The sequence below is a fragment of the Abramis brama genome (assembly GCF_963993115.1).
Source record: "Abramis brama genome assembly, chromosome: 9".
Classification (NCBI taxonomy): domain Eukaryota; kingdom Metazoa; phylum Chordata; class Actinopteri; order Cypriniformes; family Leuciscidae; genus Abramis; species Abramis brama.
In genome coordinates this window covers 44,720,954-44,735,953 of record NC_139971.1, presented here as the reverse complement: position 1 = coordinate 44,735,953, position 15,000 = coordinate 44,720,954, and the positions used below count along the sequence as shown (strand labels likewise).

At 43.1% G+C, this 15,000-nt stretch overlaps 2 protein-coding genes across 3 annotated transcripts in view; one reads left to right on the top strand and one right to left on the bottom strand.

Annotated features, from left to right (window-relative positions):
- The window catches only part of ulk3 (unc-51 like kinase 3), a 12,503-nt gene extending 795 nt beyond the window's left edge, over positions 1-11,708 (bottom strand). Inside the window, exons 1-15 of the mRNA XM_084124187.1 lie at positions 11,391-11,708; positions 11,168-11,308; positions 10,970-11,090; positions 10,786-10,881; positions 9,488-9,631; positions 8,778-8,860; positions 7,069-7,224; positions 6,127-6,232; positions 6,011-6,051; positions 5,841-5,943; positions 5,218-5,282; positions 4,841-4,919; positions 2,191-2,231; positions 617-664; positions 382-445 (exon numbers count right to left, since the gene is read on the bottom strand). Of these exons, the coding sequence (XP_083980313.1) occupies positions 382-445; positions 617-664; positions 2,191-2,231; positions 4,841-4,919; positions 5,218-5,282; positions 5,841-5,943; positions 6,011-6,051; positions 6,127-6,232; positions 7,069-7,224; positions 8,778-8,860; positions 9,488-9,631; positions 10,786-10,881; positions 10,970-11,090; positions 11,168-11,308; positions 11,391-11,489 (1,387 nt within the window). The 5' untranslated portion in view covers positions 11,490-11,708. The remainder of the gene's footprint in view (positions 1-381; positions 446-616; positions 665-2,190; positions 2,232-4,840; positions 4,920-5,217; positions 5,283-5,840; positions 5,944-6,010; positions 6,052-6,126; positions 6,233-7,068; positions 7,225-8,777; positions 8,861-9,487; positions 9,632-10,785; positions 10,882-10,969; positions 11,091-11,167; positions 11,309-11,390) is intronic.
- Positions 11,709-13,047: 1,339 nt separating this feature from the next.
- tars3 (threonyl-tRNA synthetase 3) overlaps positions 13,048-15,000 on the top strand; it is a 15,251-nt gene continuing 13,298 nt past the window's right edge. Inside the window, exons 1-4 of one of the 2 annotated variants that reach the window (XM_084125263.1) lie at positions 13,048-13,457; positions 13,615-13,701; positions 13,791-13,981; positions 14,272-14,395. In XM_084125263.1, coding sequence (XP_083981389.1) covers positions 13,086-13,457; positions 13,615-13,701; positions 13,791-13,981; positions 14,272-14,395 — 774 coding nt within the window. In that variant the 5' untranslated portion in view covers positions 13,048-13,085. Of the gene's footprint in view, positions 13,458-13,611; positions 13,702-13,790; positions 13,982-14,271; positions 14,396-15,000 lie in introns of both variants that reach the window. The other variant, XM_084125262.1, reaches the window with a different exon arrangement.

The following is a 15,000-nucleotide window of genomic DNA, read 5'->3' as shown; positions in this document are numbered from 1 at the left end:
AAAGTTTTAGCATTATTAGTTTGAATGTTGAGCATGTTTAGGTTTGTCTATGTGAACTGAAGCATTCCTCGCATCCATTCATTCCTAAGGGGGTCAGATTGACCCGAGGGTGGAGCATTCGTTACTTTTTTAAATTTCAACCACAAAACTCCTCAAATCCATTCAATTTTTTTGTGTATTCGTGGTTCAAGGGCGACAAAAGTCTTGGACCCCTCCGATGAACACTCAATTAAAAAAAGAAAAGAAAAGAGTTTCTGGTCTAAATGGAGAAGCAGAATGACTGAAGATATTAAATCTTGTTTAACGCAGAATGACTCAAAATGAAGAACGAAGAACGAATATCATTCATAGATATGATGTATGAATATTGTCTGTACTTACAGGATCTGACAGATTCAGCTACGGCGTCTTTCTTCAGCGACTCGTCGGTCTGAGTTTCCCGCATCTGCAAACACACACACACACACACACGTGAGCTTTAGACACTGAACACACACACGACACAGAGTCTCGAGGAGCGACGGCGTTTACCTTGATCAGCTCTTTCAGGGATTCAGCTCGACAGTGTGTGTGTGTGTGTGTGTGTGTGTGTGTGTGTGTGTGTGAGAGCGTTTACCTTGATCAGCTCTTTCAGGGATTCAGCTCGACTCATCAGACTCTTAATCTGCAGAGACACATGAGAAACAGATCATATTCAACTCAGAACTGATAAAAACTATTAACATGAGATCAATCTGATTCAGAGCGGGTGGGGGGTGAGTGTGTGTGTGTGTGTGTGTGTGTGTGTGTGTGAGTGAGTGAGTGAGTGTGTGTGTGTGAGTGAGTGTGTGTGTGTGAGTGTGTGTGAGTGAGTGAGTGAGTGTGTGAGTGAGTGAGTGAGTGAGTGTGTGTGAGTGAGTGTGTGTGTGTGTGTGTGAAGGTCTGTGTTTTCTCTCGGAGCATGAGCTGTTTTTATTAGCTGAGGGCCGAATATCACAGCGGTGACATCATTAAAACAACAGGTCATGTGATCTGGACGAGTTTAGGGGAGAAAGGAAACATCCAGCACATCTTAACAAGATTAGTATTTTAGTAACATTTAATTTACATACAGTTTTTAGACAAGTAACAGTAGTTTTCAGGTAGAGACATTAAAGTCTTCACTGTGTAAATTAAACATATTAATCCTTATTAAAGGTACAAAAGTTGTTCAGTCGAGAGCAGTGAGTGTGTTTTGTGTGTCTTTTGTTGTTTGATTAACATTAAACACACAAACAGCAGCAGGAATATTAGACTACTGTCACTTTAAGAGCGAACGCACTGATCCAATATACTGATACACCTGCGAGTGTGTGTGTGTGTGCGTGTGTGTGTGTGAGTGTGTGTGTGAGAGTGTGTGTTAGAGTGAGAGTGTGTATAAGTGTGAGAGTGTGTGTGTGAGTGTGTTGTTCACTCAAAACACAACTGACTGTTTCCTGGGATAATCGGCAGGCGTCCCAGCGTCTCCACTGACTCTGTATTGTGTGAAGCTGTCTCCTCATCATCATCATCATCATTATCATTTCTGACTTATAACAAAAAACAAAGCGATGTCTAAAAGCTGCTGTGTGATCAGGTGTAGTTCAGCAAACCCAGAAATAAGCTTTTATAAGCTGTCGACCCCAGAAAATGCAGGTTTAAGGACACAGAAGTGGATTCAGGCGGAACGAACGGGTAACTGTGGATCCTGACTCTCAGTGAAATACTGTGCAGTGAACATTCAGTCACTGGTAAGTCAAATATCCAAATGTCAGTTTTATATATTATATTTCTGAAAGCTAAGCTATTATTACGTCAGTTATCAGAGTAATATGACACGTTGCGCTCTGTTTCAATTGCCTGAATCCACTTCTGTGTCTTTAAACGCTCGTTTTCTGGGGTCGACAGCTTATAAAGCTTTGCTGAACTACACCCGCTCACACAGCAGCTTTCAGACATCGCTTTGTTTTTGTTATAAGTCAAAAGTTGAGCTATAAGTTGAGGAGCAGGAGGAGGAGGAGGCAGCTTCACACAATACAGAGTCAGTGGAGACGGTGGGATAGTTCCCCCCCGGTGTGTGTGTGGCCTAAGCGCGCTCGTCTCGATGTGTGATGATGCGAGTCTCGAGCTGATGAGAGTCGTATGGGGTTTGACCCGTCCAGAATAAACACTGGTAAACACTGATCATCTCACCTCGCTGTGGAGCAGTTCCCTGCGCCGGCCTTGGGCTTCAGCTGGAGACACAGAGACACACACGAAAGCTCATCTTCAGCTGTCCTCTACACAACACTACACTACACACACAACACTAATACAGCTGCAACAATCAGTCATTAAAGACATATTAAGATGATTTTAGGCACAAAGCCTGAATACAGTCACTAGTCATGATTTAATAGTTTATCATTTTCGACCCACAGGTGGCGCTGTGACTGAATTAATGTGGTGTGGTCAGAGTCAGGTGACAATGGCACAAAGTTTGGTGTCAATATGCCAAAGCATTGTAGAGATGCAGTCGTTTTGGCATCATGCCGTCAACTTTGTCGATGCGCTGTACAAAAACAGCTTCTTCTATCAACACGAAAACCTTTTTGCCGGCACTGATGATCTGAAGATGATCTGACTCGAATTTGATGAAAATCGAACAAACAGTCTAGGAGAAGTTTGAAAAAGGAGATTTTTAAAGAAAATCAAAACGGTGGACAGGAAGTTTGGCCGACTATGGCAAAATTGGTATCTATGTTCTCGCACGACCCAAGGAATATATTAAGACAAATTTCATTACAATATTTCATCAAAAGTTATTAACATTTTTGGAAATTTCATTATAACTTTTGACCACTTTTCGTGTGGAAACTTTTTGAGTACTGTATAGGTCATGGTGCCGAAGACACATATTGAGATTCGGTATGATACGCCAAAGTGTTAGTAAAATATAGCCTTTTAAGACAAAATTCACAGTGGCCGATATGGGATAACTGGGTATCATTCGACTCTTTGCACCGAATCTAAAGAGACCCGTTGAGTGATTTATGGCCAAACCGTTCAGAAGTTTTAAGCAAAGAATTGCATATCTCCTGACCACTAGGTGGCACTGTGCCGAAACTGTGCAGGTAACCTCAGGTCATGGATGTTAAAACACACACCAATTTTTGTCAGAATACGCTAAAGCGGTGCGGAGATATCGCCTCGCGTTCATTTTGGCGTGCTCTTCGACGAATTCGTTTGCACATTATTCGAGAACGATCTGATGAATCTAGTTAAATTCCAGTGTTAATTTTGACAGCAAATTTTGATTTAGTTTTAGTCATAGTCTTTCGACTAAAATGCCATTTAGTTTTAAGTCATATTTTAGTCATTTGAATTGTTTTAGTTTCAGTCGATGAAATACAATAAGATTTTAGTCGACTAAAATCGAATGGGTTTAGTTAAATTGTAATGCATTCATTTAGAGTTTCTCTAAAATTTCCAAACCCATTATAATCTCCCAGAGAAAACATCTATTAACCTGTTGGTATGAATGATTTTAAAGTTTGAACTGCTGTGACGTAAAAAAAAAATGTCATAGCTTTTAGTCAACATGGTCTAAAGATGATCTAGTTCGATTTTCGTGAAAATTAGAGCAACGGTCTTGGAGGAGTTGAAGGAAAATTCTAATTGGCGTAAAACATTTTACGACGGCAAATGATCTTGATTAGAATAATCTTGAGCCAAGGAATCAGACGGAACATTTATTTTGTTTCCAGCCCTTATGGTTAAAAAGTTATTAACATAAACGTGAGTGCAACTTTGTACAGTTGGTGGCGCTAGAGCGATTGAGTTAGAGACTCCAAATTTGCTATGGTTAATGTTCAGACTGTCCTCTATCTCTGTGCCAAACTTCATAACTTTCCCTCATAGACCTTCAAACCCCTGACACTACCCAGAAGAGCAGAGTAAAGGGCCGTTCACACCAAGAGCAATAACGATAACGATAACGATATTTGCGTCCACACTAGCGAACGATAATAGTGTTTACTCTAAGCTCGAACATGTTTCTGCTGTTCTTGTTGCATTTACAGGCTTTAACCAGCAGATGTCCTCAGCACGCTATGCTACGAGTGAAGCTAGTGTAACCGAGCTAATAATCGACAGTGAGTTCAGCTGACGGACTCAATATAGTGGAATAAAAGCAAGGCAGTGTTGTGGAATCGAGCGCTGGACACCTGAGGGACTTCCCACCGCTTATTCAGAGGGTTTGAACGACTGTTTTCCATATTCTTGAAAAGCTTGACTTGTCCAACAGTGCTGGGTTTCTCTGGATCGGCGATTTACTTCTCCACAATGTCGTCTGCCATTTTAAATGCGCGAGCCGTTAGATTAGAATCGATTCTGATTGGCTGTCAGTGTTTAATCGTTCAACAGCCATAAAAATGTTTTAGTTATCATCATAGCTGTGGTGTGAACTCTGCGATTCCTTAATATTGAGAACTATTTTTAGAACTATATCTTTATCGTCCTGGGTGTAAACGGGCCTTGAAAACTGAGTTCTGAAGAAACGTTTCACATCCAGGCTTATTCTGCCCGAGTCTGGCACATGGAGCCCTGGAGCGTCTGTGTTTTGACTAGCCTAGCGCTGGTGTTAGCGGTCTCGGGTCGCGTTCTCTGAGCTCACTTCATCCTCAGGCCTCGAGTGCTCGAAGAGATAACAGTTTTCATTAGTTTCAGTATTTAATAACACTGAGAGCTGATCTCAATGAGATCCAGATGGCAGCGAGATCGTACCACACACGCCGTCCTGGCACACACTCATCGCCACATCTGGACTGGGGTGTTTCGTGTGTGTGTGTGTGTGTGACTTTACCCGCCAGTGCCAAGAGTAGTTCGCCCAAACTCTGCTGGTATAGATCAAGAGTGTCGTAGTCCTCCGCTCCGCTCTCCTCCTGCACACACAGCCCATCGCAACTACATTACCCATCATGCAACACTGCAGCTCACATGACAGATATGCAAATTCAATTCAGTTCACTTTTTTTTTTTTTATCAACCCTAAAACGAACCGGCAGCCGGGAAAGTGATGCTAGGATAGGCGTAATGTGATCAGGAAAAATGTACTTGCTTGTCAAGTTTTAAGGCACTATCTAGAAAAGCACCAAGAGTTCTGACTCAGGTGTTCACTGATGAAGAGTGTGTGTGGTTGAGGATGTATTATTAGTGTAAATGAGCCATTATAACACGTACCCGGGCAACAGCAGTGGACGCTACTTCCAGTGCGACCAGTAAACGCGGCTGATCTCTGGACATTTCTGTGAAATTAACATAACATCAGTCACTGCTGGTTTATGATGATAGATTACAGACATTACTCAGACTCCAGATATCATTTCTGATATGTCTTCACTAGTGTGATCAGGACACTATAGTTCATTTCTGTGAGTGAAGAGAGCAAAATAAAGTAAACTGTGACATATTATACCAGAAACTCTTCACACAGAGACTACCAGTGACATTATAAACATGATTCGGACACTTTGAGCTGATCATGTTTTGCTGAAGTGTGTTTTCTTTAATTGCTAATGCTCTTTTTACACACAGACTGAACACAATGAAGCATTGCTTGGTGATTGGTTGAGCTAAACTGGTATTATCTAATTGTGTAGTTAAATTTAACAGCTGACAGATATTCAACATAATTCATGTGTGAGACAGTCTAACAGAAGGACGGACAAAACCAGTCAAATATCAGCGAGTTCATATTTAATTACCATTTTCTAAACTCTAGCGAATAAACTGATGATGTGAGAAATGTTGAAGGAGTCTGAATAATGTTGTTTTGACTGAGTTTATAGTGTGGTACTGATTACCTATTAATATGTTCCTGGATGATTTCGCCTCCTCAAAGCTGATTTTGTTGTCGGATCTGACCAGGGCTTTGAGCTCCTCGGCTCGAGACACGTACTGGGTCACCTGAGGGAGAACAGCACAGGTCAGTAACGCCTCATTATCACGAGTTCTCACGGGTTATTCCGGTCACCTTCTGTCTCAGCGCTTCTTTCCTCAGTCTGTCCGTCTCATCTGAAAGAGACGAGGACCGTGAGATCGCAGAGCTCTATCTCGTATATCAGAGAAACAGAGGCGCTTGTGTCTTACAGTGAATGGCCGGAACGAAGTGTTCAAGAGCGCTACAGTAGAGCGATAGCGCCGTCGCCCGCGCGCCGTCCTGGTCCTTCTGCACCGCCTGCGTCACCAGCGCCTTCTGCAACACCAGCAACACACCAATCATCAGATCCTGGCCCATATCGACAACCGATAACTCTTATTTGAAAGCCGATAACCGATATATCGACCGATAAAATGAAATCCAAATGTTTATATAATTTTTGAGAGCCTGATTACAAAAGCCACGACCCAAACACACAATTATAATGTTCTCATTATGATCTTATGTTGACTATATATGACCCTGGACCACAAAACCAGTCACATGGGTCGATTTTTTGAACTTGAGATTTATACGTCACATGAAAGCTGAATAAATATGCTTTCCAGTGATGTGTGGTTTGTTAGGATAGGACAATATTTGTAAATCTGGAATATGAGTGTGCAAAAAAACATTGAGAAAATCATCTTTAAAGTTGTGCGTTTATGTTGGCGATTGTGCTGCATCCACTCACAAAAATACATGTTTTATATATTTACGGTAGGAAATATCCTCATGGAACACGATCTTAATATCCTAATGATTTTTGGCAGAAAAGAAAAATGGATAATTTTGACCCATACAGTGTATTGTTGATATTGGTCCAGGGTCACACAAGACTATATTATCGGCTTTAATATATCGGCCAAATTTTCTTATCGGGCCGATAGCGATGACATCATGAACATGTATGGGTCGGTACCGATATATCACGCATCTCTTGAATGAGGAATCAGTGCAGCTGCAGAATAAACACAAGCCTGTTTAATATAACTGTGATTGTCGATCAGCGTTTTACTCGCGTCGGGTCTGACACTGGCGACGAGCTGCAGCGTTTCTGCCACTTCAGGTCTAAAATAAACGTGTGTGTGTGAATTATACGACACACTCACGGCCTTGGCGAGGCTCTCGGCGCTGGGCATGTGCTCCAGATCCACGAATGCATGAAGGAAGAACTCATGGAAGGAGATGCGTGTGTCCGGGTCTCTCTCCAGCAACCGGAGCAGAAGATCTCGACAGTCTCGGGAAACTCTGGCTCCGGACGGCAGCTACACACACACACACACACACACACACATACAGAGATTTGTTTTGCTATACTTGTGGGGATTCTCCATAGGCGTAATTGTTTTTATACTGTACAAACTGTTTATTCTATTCCCCTACACTAACCCTACCTCTAAACCTACACACACACACACACACACACACACACGAACCCTACCTCTAAACCTACACACACACACACTAACCCTACCTCTAAACCTACACACACACACACTAACCCTACCTCTAAACCTACACACACACACGAACCCTACCTCTAAACCTACACACACACACACACACAAACCCTACCTCTAAACCTACACACACACACACACACACACAAACCCTACCTCTAAACCTACACACACACACACACACTAACCCGACCTCTAAACCTGCCCATCACACACACACACACCCACATTAAACCGACCCCTAAACCTGCCCATCACACACACACACACACACACACTAACACGACCCCTAAACCTGCCCATCACACACACACACTCTAACCCAACCTCTAAACCTACACACACACACACAAACACTAACCCTACCCTTAAACCTACCCATCACACACACACACACTAACCCGACCCCTAAACCTACACACACACACACACACACTAACCCGACCCTTAAACCTGCCCATCACACACACTAACACAACCCCTAAACCTACACACACACACACTAACCCTACCCTTAAACCTGCCCATCACACACACACACACACAAACACTAACCCTACCTTTAAACCTACCCATCACACACACACACACTAACCCGACCCCTAAACCTACACACACACACACACACACTAACCCGACCCTTAAACCTGCCCATCACACACACTAACACAACCCCTAAACCTACACACACTAACCCGACCCTTAAACCTGCCCATCACACACACTAACCCGACCTCTAAACCTACACACACACACACTAACCCGACCTCTAAACCTGCCCATCACACACACACACACACACACACACTAACTCGACCCCTAAACGTACCCATCACAGAAAACTTTTTGCATTTTTAATAAAACACTGTTTAGTGTTTTTAAAGTCATTTGAAATACGAGGACTCAGGAAATGTCATCATAAATCACGTTCACATTGTAATACCAGTGTAATACCCATGTCATTATACACATTTCACTCATAAATCACACACACACACACACACACAGAGCAGGTCACATCAGTGTCTGGAACAACTGCGCCATCTAGTGCTGACAGAGAGAATGCAGGTGTGCAGGAAATCAAGATTAACAGCTCTAATTTGTTTATGGAAAATTGCAGTGTTTATTCTAAATGATTATCATTATTGTGTTAATAATGTTGAATCAGAATCAGTTCCTCTTGCAGCTTCTCTTCTCTTCTCTGATGACGAGGGCGGGGCTTTAACCTGTCACTCACATGAGATCAGCCAATAGCAAACCACAACCATCCAATCAATTCCCCACAGACACAATCAAGCCCCGCCCACATCTGTTCTTGTTCCAGAAGCGTTTGTAAGATCTGTAAACTTGAGTCTCACCTCGACGGGTTTCTCACTGCGGATCTTCTCCTCCAGTTCAGTGAATGAGCGAGAGGCAAACGGCGCTCGTCCAAACAAAGCTTCTGCCCTCAGAAAGACACACACACACACACACACACACACACACACACACACACTGGCGTTCAAAAACTTTGGAATAATTCAGATTTTCAAATGCTTTTGAAACCGTCACCAAGGCTGCGTTTATTTGACTAAAAACAGTAAAATTGTATTATATTGTAAAACGTCTGTTTTCGATAAGAATATATATATATTAATTTTATGTAGCCGATATGACAGACTTGGAACTGGATTTTCCTTTTTTGAAGTGATTTCAATCATATTTTAAGCACTTCAAAACCATCATGTTGAGCAGTCGCATCTGAAGCGTCTCAGCTGGAGACAACACATTATTTATCAGCTTTAACATATCAGACATATTTTATTATCAGACCGATAACGATAAAATGGCCAATATATTGTGCATCCCTAATATATAGTAAACTAATTTATTCCTGTGATCAAAGCTGAATTTTGCATCATTACTCCAGTCTTCAGTGTCACATGATCCTTCAGAAATCACTCTAATATGATGATCTGATGCTCGAGAAACATTTATGATTATTATCAGTTTTTGTGGAAAGATAATTTGAAGAATGTTGTAGAGCAAACACTAGCTTTCCTCATCTGACTTTAACTCGTGAGCTCACCGTACAGAATGACCCCGACGGACCACAGATCCACTCGAGCGTCATAGTGCCGTCGACACACCATCTCTGGAGCCATGTAGAGCGGAGAGCCTCTGAGCGCGTGCTGCTCGTCCCACGGGCTCATGTACTGCGCAAAGCCGAAGTCTACACACACATTACAGTTAATCATTCAGAGACGTACACATGAGCAGCAGAAGCAGTGAACTAACATCAGTGTGAAAGTGCTGTGACTCACTTCAGTCTAACGCAGTGTTTATCTTACTTTATTTTTAAATAGATATAGAAGAGAAAAGAAAGCGTTAGTATTAATGGATCAAGTGTTGCCGAAAAACAAGCGTCTTCAGCCGTTTCTTGAAATGTACTGCGCAAAGACAAAATCTACACACACACACACACCGACTCATTCATGCATATTGTGTCTGGGGAAAACTACATCATGTACAGTGCACAAATATTAGTATTTTCACCAATTTTTTAAAAAAAAATGTAAGCCAGTTGTTTGTATATTTTGCTGTAGTGTGTCAGCAGGGAATAATGTGTGTGTGCGTGTGACGTCACTTTCGGCTGTTACACACACCGAGTGGCAGAAACACCGAGTGGCAGAAACACCGAGTGGCAGAAACACCGAGTGGCAAAGCACATCTAAAACGGGAAAGAGCTTTGAGATTTACTGTATAAATACATTTGACAAGAAATCTTACAGACTGACGAAAGCTACAGAACAGAGAAGCAAATGTATTAGTATTTATATGAAGCGTTCACAGGCTAATTTGCTTTATGTATTTCCCCGGCGTGGAAATCAGGCTCATATAAACGTGAGGAAACACGATTCCTGCTGCATGTCAATATCCATGATCACTGGATCTCTGGTAAGCTGTAAGGAACACTATATGGAGTCCAAGCTTTAGTTTAAACTGATAATCGTTTGTTTTACTAATTTTTCCACAGTTTCTCCTATTAAATCCAGTCACACCGCAGCTCTTCTGCCACTCAGTCCGGCTGTGGGAGTGTGTTCCCGCGGGAAAGTGACGTCAGTGCATACTCTCTATATCAGTTTACATTCCCAACAATCATTTTGCAATTAATTGTAATAAACCAGTGAGATTTGTGCGTGCAGAAGGAGTCTCAAACATGTGTTGTGCTCCAGAAGCTCCTCCGGTGTGCCTCAAGGCTCAGTCCTGGGCCCGCTTCTGTTCACTGTCTACACGTCACCACAGATGCTATGGGTGAAGCTCCACTGCTATGCTGGAGTCATGCTATGGGGAGATGCTGAAATAAAAATCACATGCAAGTTTCACCTGCGAGCTTTAACACGTTTCCACTCAGCAGAATGTTCTGAGGTTTGAGGTCCAGATGCGAGATGTTCTTCTCATGGAGAAACTGAAGAGCACATGCTGAAACACACACACACACACACACACACACAACATCAACTCTTGTTCTCTCATCTGAATCAGTCTGTATCAGGCATTTGTTTCATACCGATCTGCTGTAGGCACCGGCGCGCGACTCTTTCCGGAAGAATCCGTCGACTGCGGATAAAACTGGACAGATCTCCCCCCGAGCACCACTCCAGAATCAGGTAGATGTTATCACTGTCCCACTGACAGACAGAGATGGGGACCAGAGTTATGGACCAGTATAATGACACACACAGATCTGAATGCTGGGAATCTGTACCTGGAAGTCCTTGAGCTGCACTATATGAGGATGGCGGACCGTCTTCAGGATCTCAATCTCAGTCAGGAGATTTTCCATTGAGGTTTTGTTGAGAGTTTTCTTGCTGACCACCTTCACAGCCACTGCTTCCCTGCTGTCAGTCTGCAATCACACACACACTGATCAAACCACGCAGATCATCTATAACACACACACACAATCACAGTCAGGAATAACCACTCGCCTTTCTGAAAGCTTTATAAACTGTGGCGTATGTGCCGCTTCCCAGTTTCTCTGTGAGAATGAAGTCTTTGAGCTTCGGCGGAGCGAAACCCGCAGCCATCCCGAACCCACATCAATAACCAATAATCAATGATATTTACAGCACAGCGCTTTCTTCTGCTGCCCTGATCTAAGCCATCAAAGCGTACGATTCAACCTCGGACTGTTAACTTTATATTATTAATAGCCATAAATTATTTAAAACATGATCAGAGGATCATGAACATGAAGCGCTGCGGTGTGTTTACTTCCGCACATTGACGTCATCGCTCACATCACTGACACCTGCCGGCCAGATCTGGTACTGCGACAATTCATTTTTGTCATAATTTCAACTTTTTAATTATCGTAGTTTACTTTTGTCATAATGATGACATAAAAAGTCAAAATGTTGGCATGTTATTTCATAATTAGGGCTTAGTATGTCATAATTATGACGTTTTATGTCATTATGATTTACCAAAGCATGATTTTTTCTTCTTATGTGTCATACATGCTTCTATACATAGAATGAGTAAATAACCTTGAAGAGTATTTCTGTTCTCGTGGGTCACGCGGCTGTTATCAATACGCGTCAGCTCATGTTCATAGAATGAAGCTTCTAGAGCGGAAACAACATGAACTCTGAGTGTAAGAATGGGCGTGTCTGAGTGTAAGAATGGGCGTGTCTGATCAACGGATACAATGTGTTTACATAATAATTCCTCGATTTTTACTCTTCATTCTGTTCTGTTTTTCTCAAAAATTTTTACTGCCATTATTAATGTGTAAATTATTGTCTGTTTACTTTATTCAGAATCAGCGCAAATATATTTGATAGTGATGAATCACAGTATTTCATTTGTATCTCTCTTAAATTAGATCTGTGAAAGGTTTTATCCTTAAAACATGCAAATTAAATTAAGCCTTTCCAGCAAAAAAAAAAAAAAAAATCTTTATGATTCAGTATTTGTTTTTTGTTTTTCATAAAGCCATTCAACGCAACTCAAGGTTGACACATAGTGCTGTACAATACAACTAAAATCTGATACAATACAATACAAATACAACAATACAAAAGAACACAACAGACATTATATCTGGTTGAAAGCAAATGCTTAAAGCTTGGTAGAGAGGAGGCATTTTTAACCGAAGTATTTTCTCTTTCAGATTAACAAAACTGTACATTCATTTTCCAAACATGGTTACATCAAAACTCCTGCCATATTACCCACCCATCCAACACCTGTCACTTGCAATTGCCTGGAGATTGCTAGAATACATCTGCAAGAAACAAACAATTAAAAAAAGTGCTATATATATATATATATATATATATATATATATATAATTAAAGTAACAATGTGAAAGGGTTATTCACCAATACGCCAAAGAAACTCTTATATCTCATCATCCTGTACCCTCAATAAATGTCAGGCATCTGCCCCACTTTCTCCTATAAACCTATTTTTCCAGTAATCTGTATGCCATTCCTTCATATGCACAAACTTTGCCCACTTCTGTAACCTGTTATTTTAAAAATGGTTTTATTCGCATGCATATGAGTGGAGTATTCTGCAGTCTGGGCCCCGCAGCGCCTCCTGGCGGAGAGATCAGCTCATGTCTCTCCCAGAACTCTTAAATCCACTCGCGTCGCGTCGCGTCAGCTGTATCGAAGATGGCGGAGGGCGTTGCGGAGCGTGTTGCGGAGCGACTGTCCGCTCAGGAGGCGCAGGTCGAGGCGTTGCGTCGCGAGATCCTCTGCCTGCAGGAGTTACTGACGGGCGGGTTCGACTTCAGAACCGGCCCGGTCCTGGACGAGCTGATCACCGAGAACCAGAAGCTCCGGTACCGGCTAGTGCACCTCCGCAGGAGCCTCGAGGTGGAGCAGGAGAAGAAGGAGGAGGAGAAGAAGGAGGAGAAGAAGGAGGAGAAGAAGGAGGAGAAGAAGGAGGAGAAGAAGGAGGAGAAGGAGGAGAAGGAGAAGAGGACAAAGACACAGAAGAGCCAGAATAAGACTGAAGAACCAGAGGAGAAGATCCACTTAAAGGTGCGAGACCCTAAAACTGAGAGAATAATAGAGTAACACTCATAACAGTACAATATACAGATTATCTATCTATCTATCTATCTAAATGTCTATTTATCTATCTCATCCATCCATCCGTCTGTCCGTCTATAAACATGCTTTTCATTGATTTCAGCAGAATGCTGCACTATCACGATCCAGTGCATCAGATGTTGAAGAGAAGCAGAAGAAGAAGGAGAAGGAGAAGGAGAAGCCTGAGACTGAGGTACAGTAACAGGAAGAGCATCATCGTCTCACACACACACACACACACACACTCTGAGCCCTGAGCTCTTCCTCTCCTCGTCCCTGTAGAAGCTGAAGTCTTGGCCTGGTTTTGTCTCTGAGCGCCTGGAACTCTACGAGCGTCTGAAGGAGGAGAGCGATGCTCTTCTGGCCGAGCGAGCGGCCCTCTCTCACTCCATCAGTGTGTTGCTGCCGGACGGAAACACACTCACGGCCACAGCCTGGGTCAGCACCCCGTATCAGCTGGCCTGTGCCCTCAGGTGAGGAGATGCGGCATTCTGGGAGGTGTAACCTGTGTGTGTGACTGTGTTCATGCTGTTCGTGTGTGTTGTGCAGTCGAGTTCTGGCGGATAACTGTGTGTTGGTGTGTGTTGTGGAGTCGAGTTCTGGCGGATAACTGTGTGTTGGTGTGTGTGTGCAGTCGAGTTCTGGCGGATAACTGTGTATTGGTGTGTGTTGTGCAGTCGAGGTCTGGCGGATAACTGTGTGTTGGTGTGTGTTGTGTAGTCGAGGTCTGGCGGATAACTGTGTATTGGTGTGTGTTGTGTAGTCGAGGTCTGGCGGATAACTGTGTGATCGCGCGTGTGAACGGAGAACTGTGGGATCTGGACCGACCGCTGGAGACCGACTGCAGTCTGGAGCTGCTGCGCTTCGACCATGAGGACGCTCAGGCCGTGAGTTAACCAGTCTGTGTGAGAGAGTGTGAGAGAGTGTGAGAGAGTGTGAGTTAGAGTGAGTGAGAGAGTGAGTGTGAGAGAGTGAGTGTGAGAGAGTGAGTGTGAGAGAGTGAGTGTGAGAGAGTGAGTGTGAGAGAGTGAGTGTGAGAGAGTGAGTGAGTGAGTGAGTGTGTGAGAGTGACAGTGAGAGAGTGAGTGTGTGAGAGTGACAGTGAGAGAGTGAGTGTGAGAGAGTGAGTGAGTGAGTGAGTGAGTGAGTGAGTGAGTGAGTGAGTGAGTGAGTGAGTGAGTGAGTGTGTGAGAGTGACAGTGAGAGAGTGAGTGTGTGAGAGTGACAGTGAGAGAGTGAGTGTGAGAGAGTGAGTGAGTGAGTGAGTGAGTGAGTGAGTGAGTGAGTGAGTGTGTGAGAGTGACAGTGAGAGAGTGAGTGTGAGAGAGTGAGTGTGAGAGAGTGAGTGTGAGAGAGTGAGTGTGAGAGAGTGAGTGTGAGTGTGTGAGAGTGACAGTGAGAGAGTGAGTGTGTGAGAGTGACAGTGAGAGAGTGAGTGTGAGAGAGTGAGTGTGAGTGAGTGAGTGAGTGAGTGAGTGTGTGAGAGTGACAG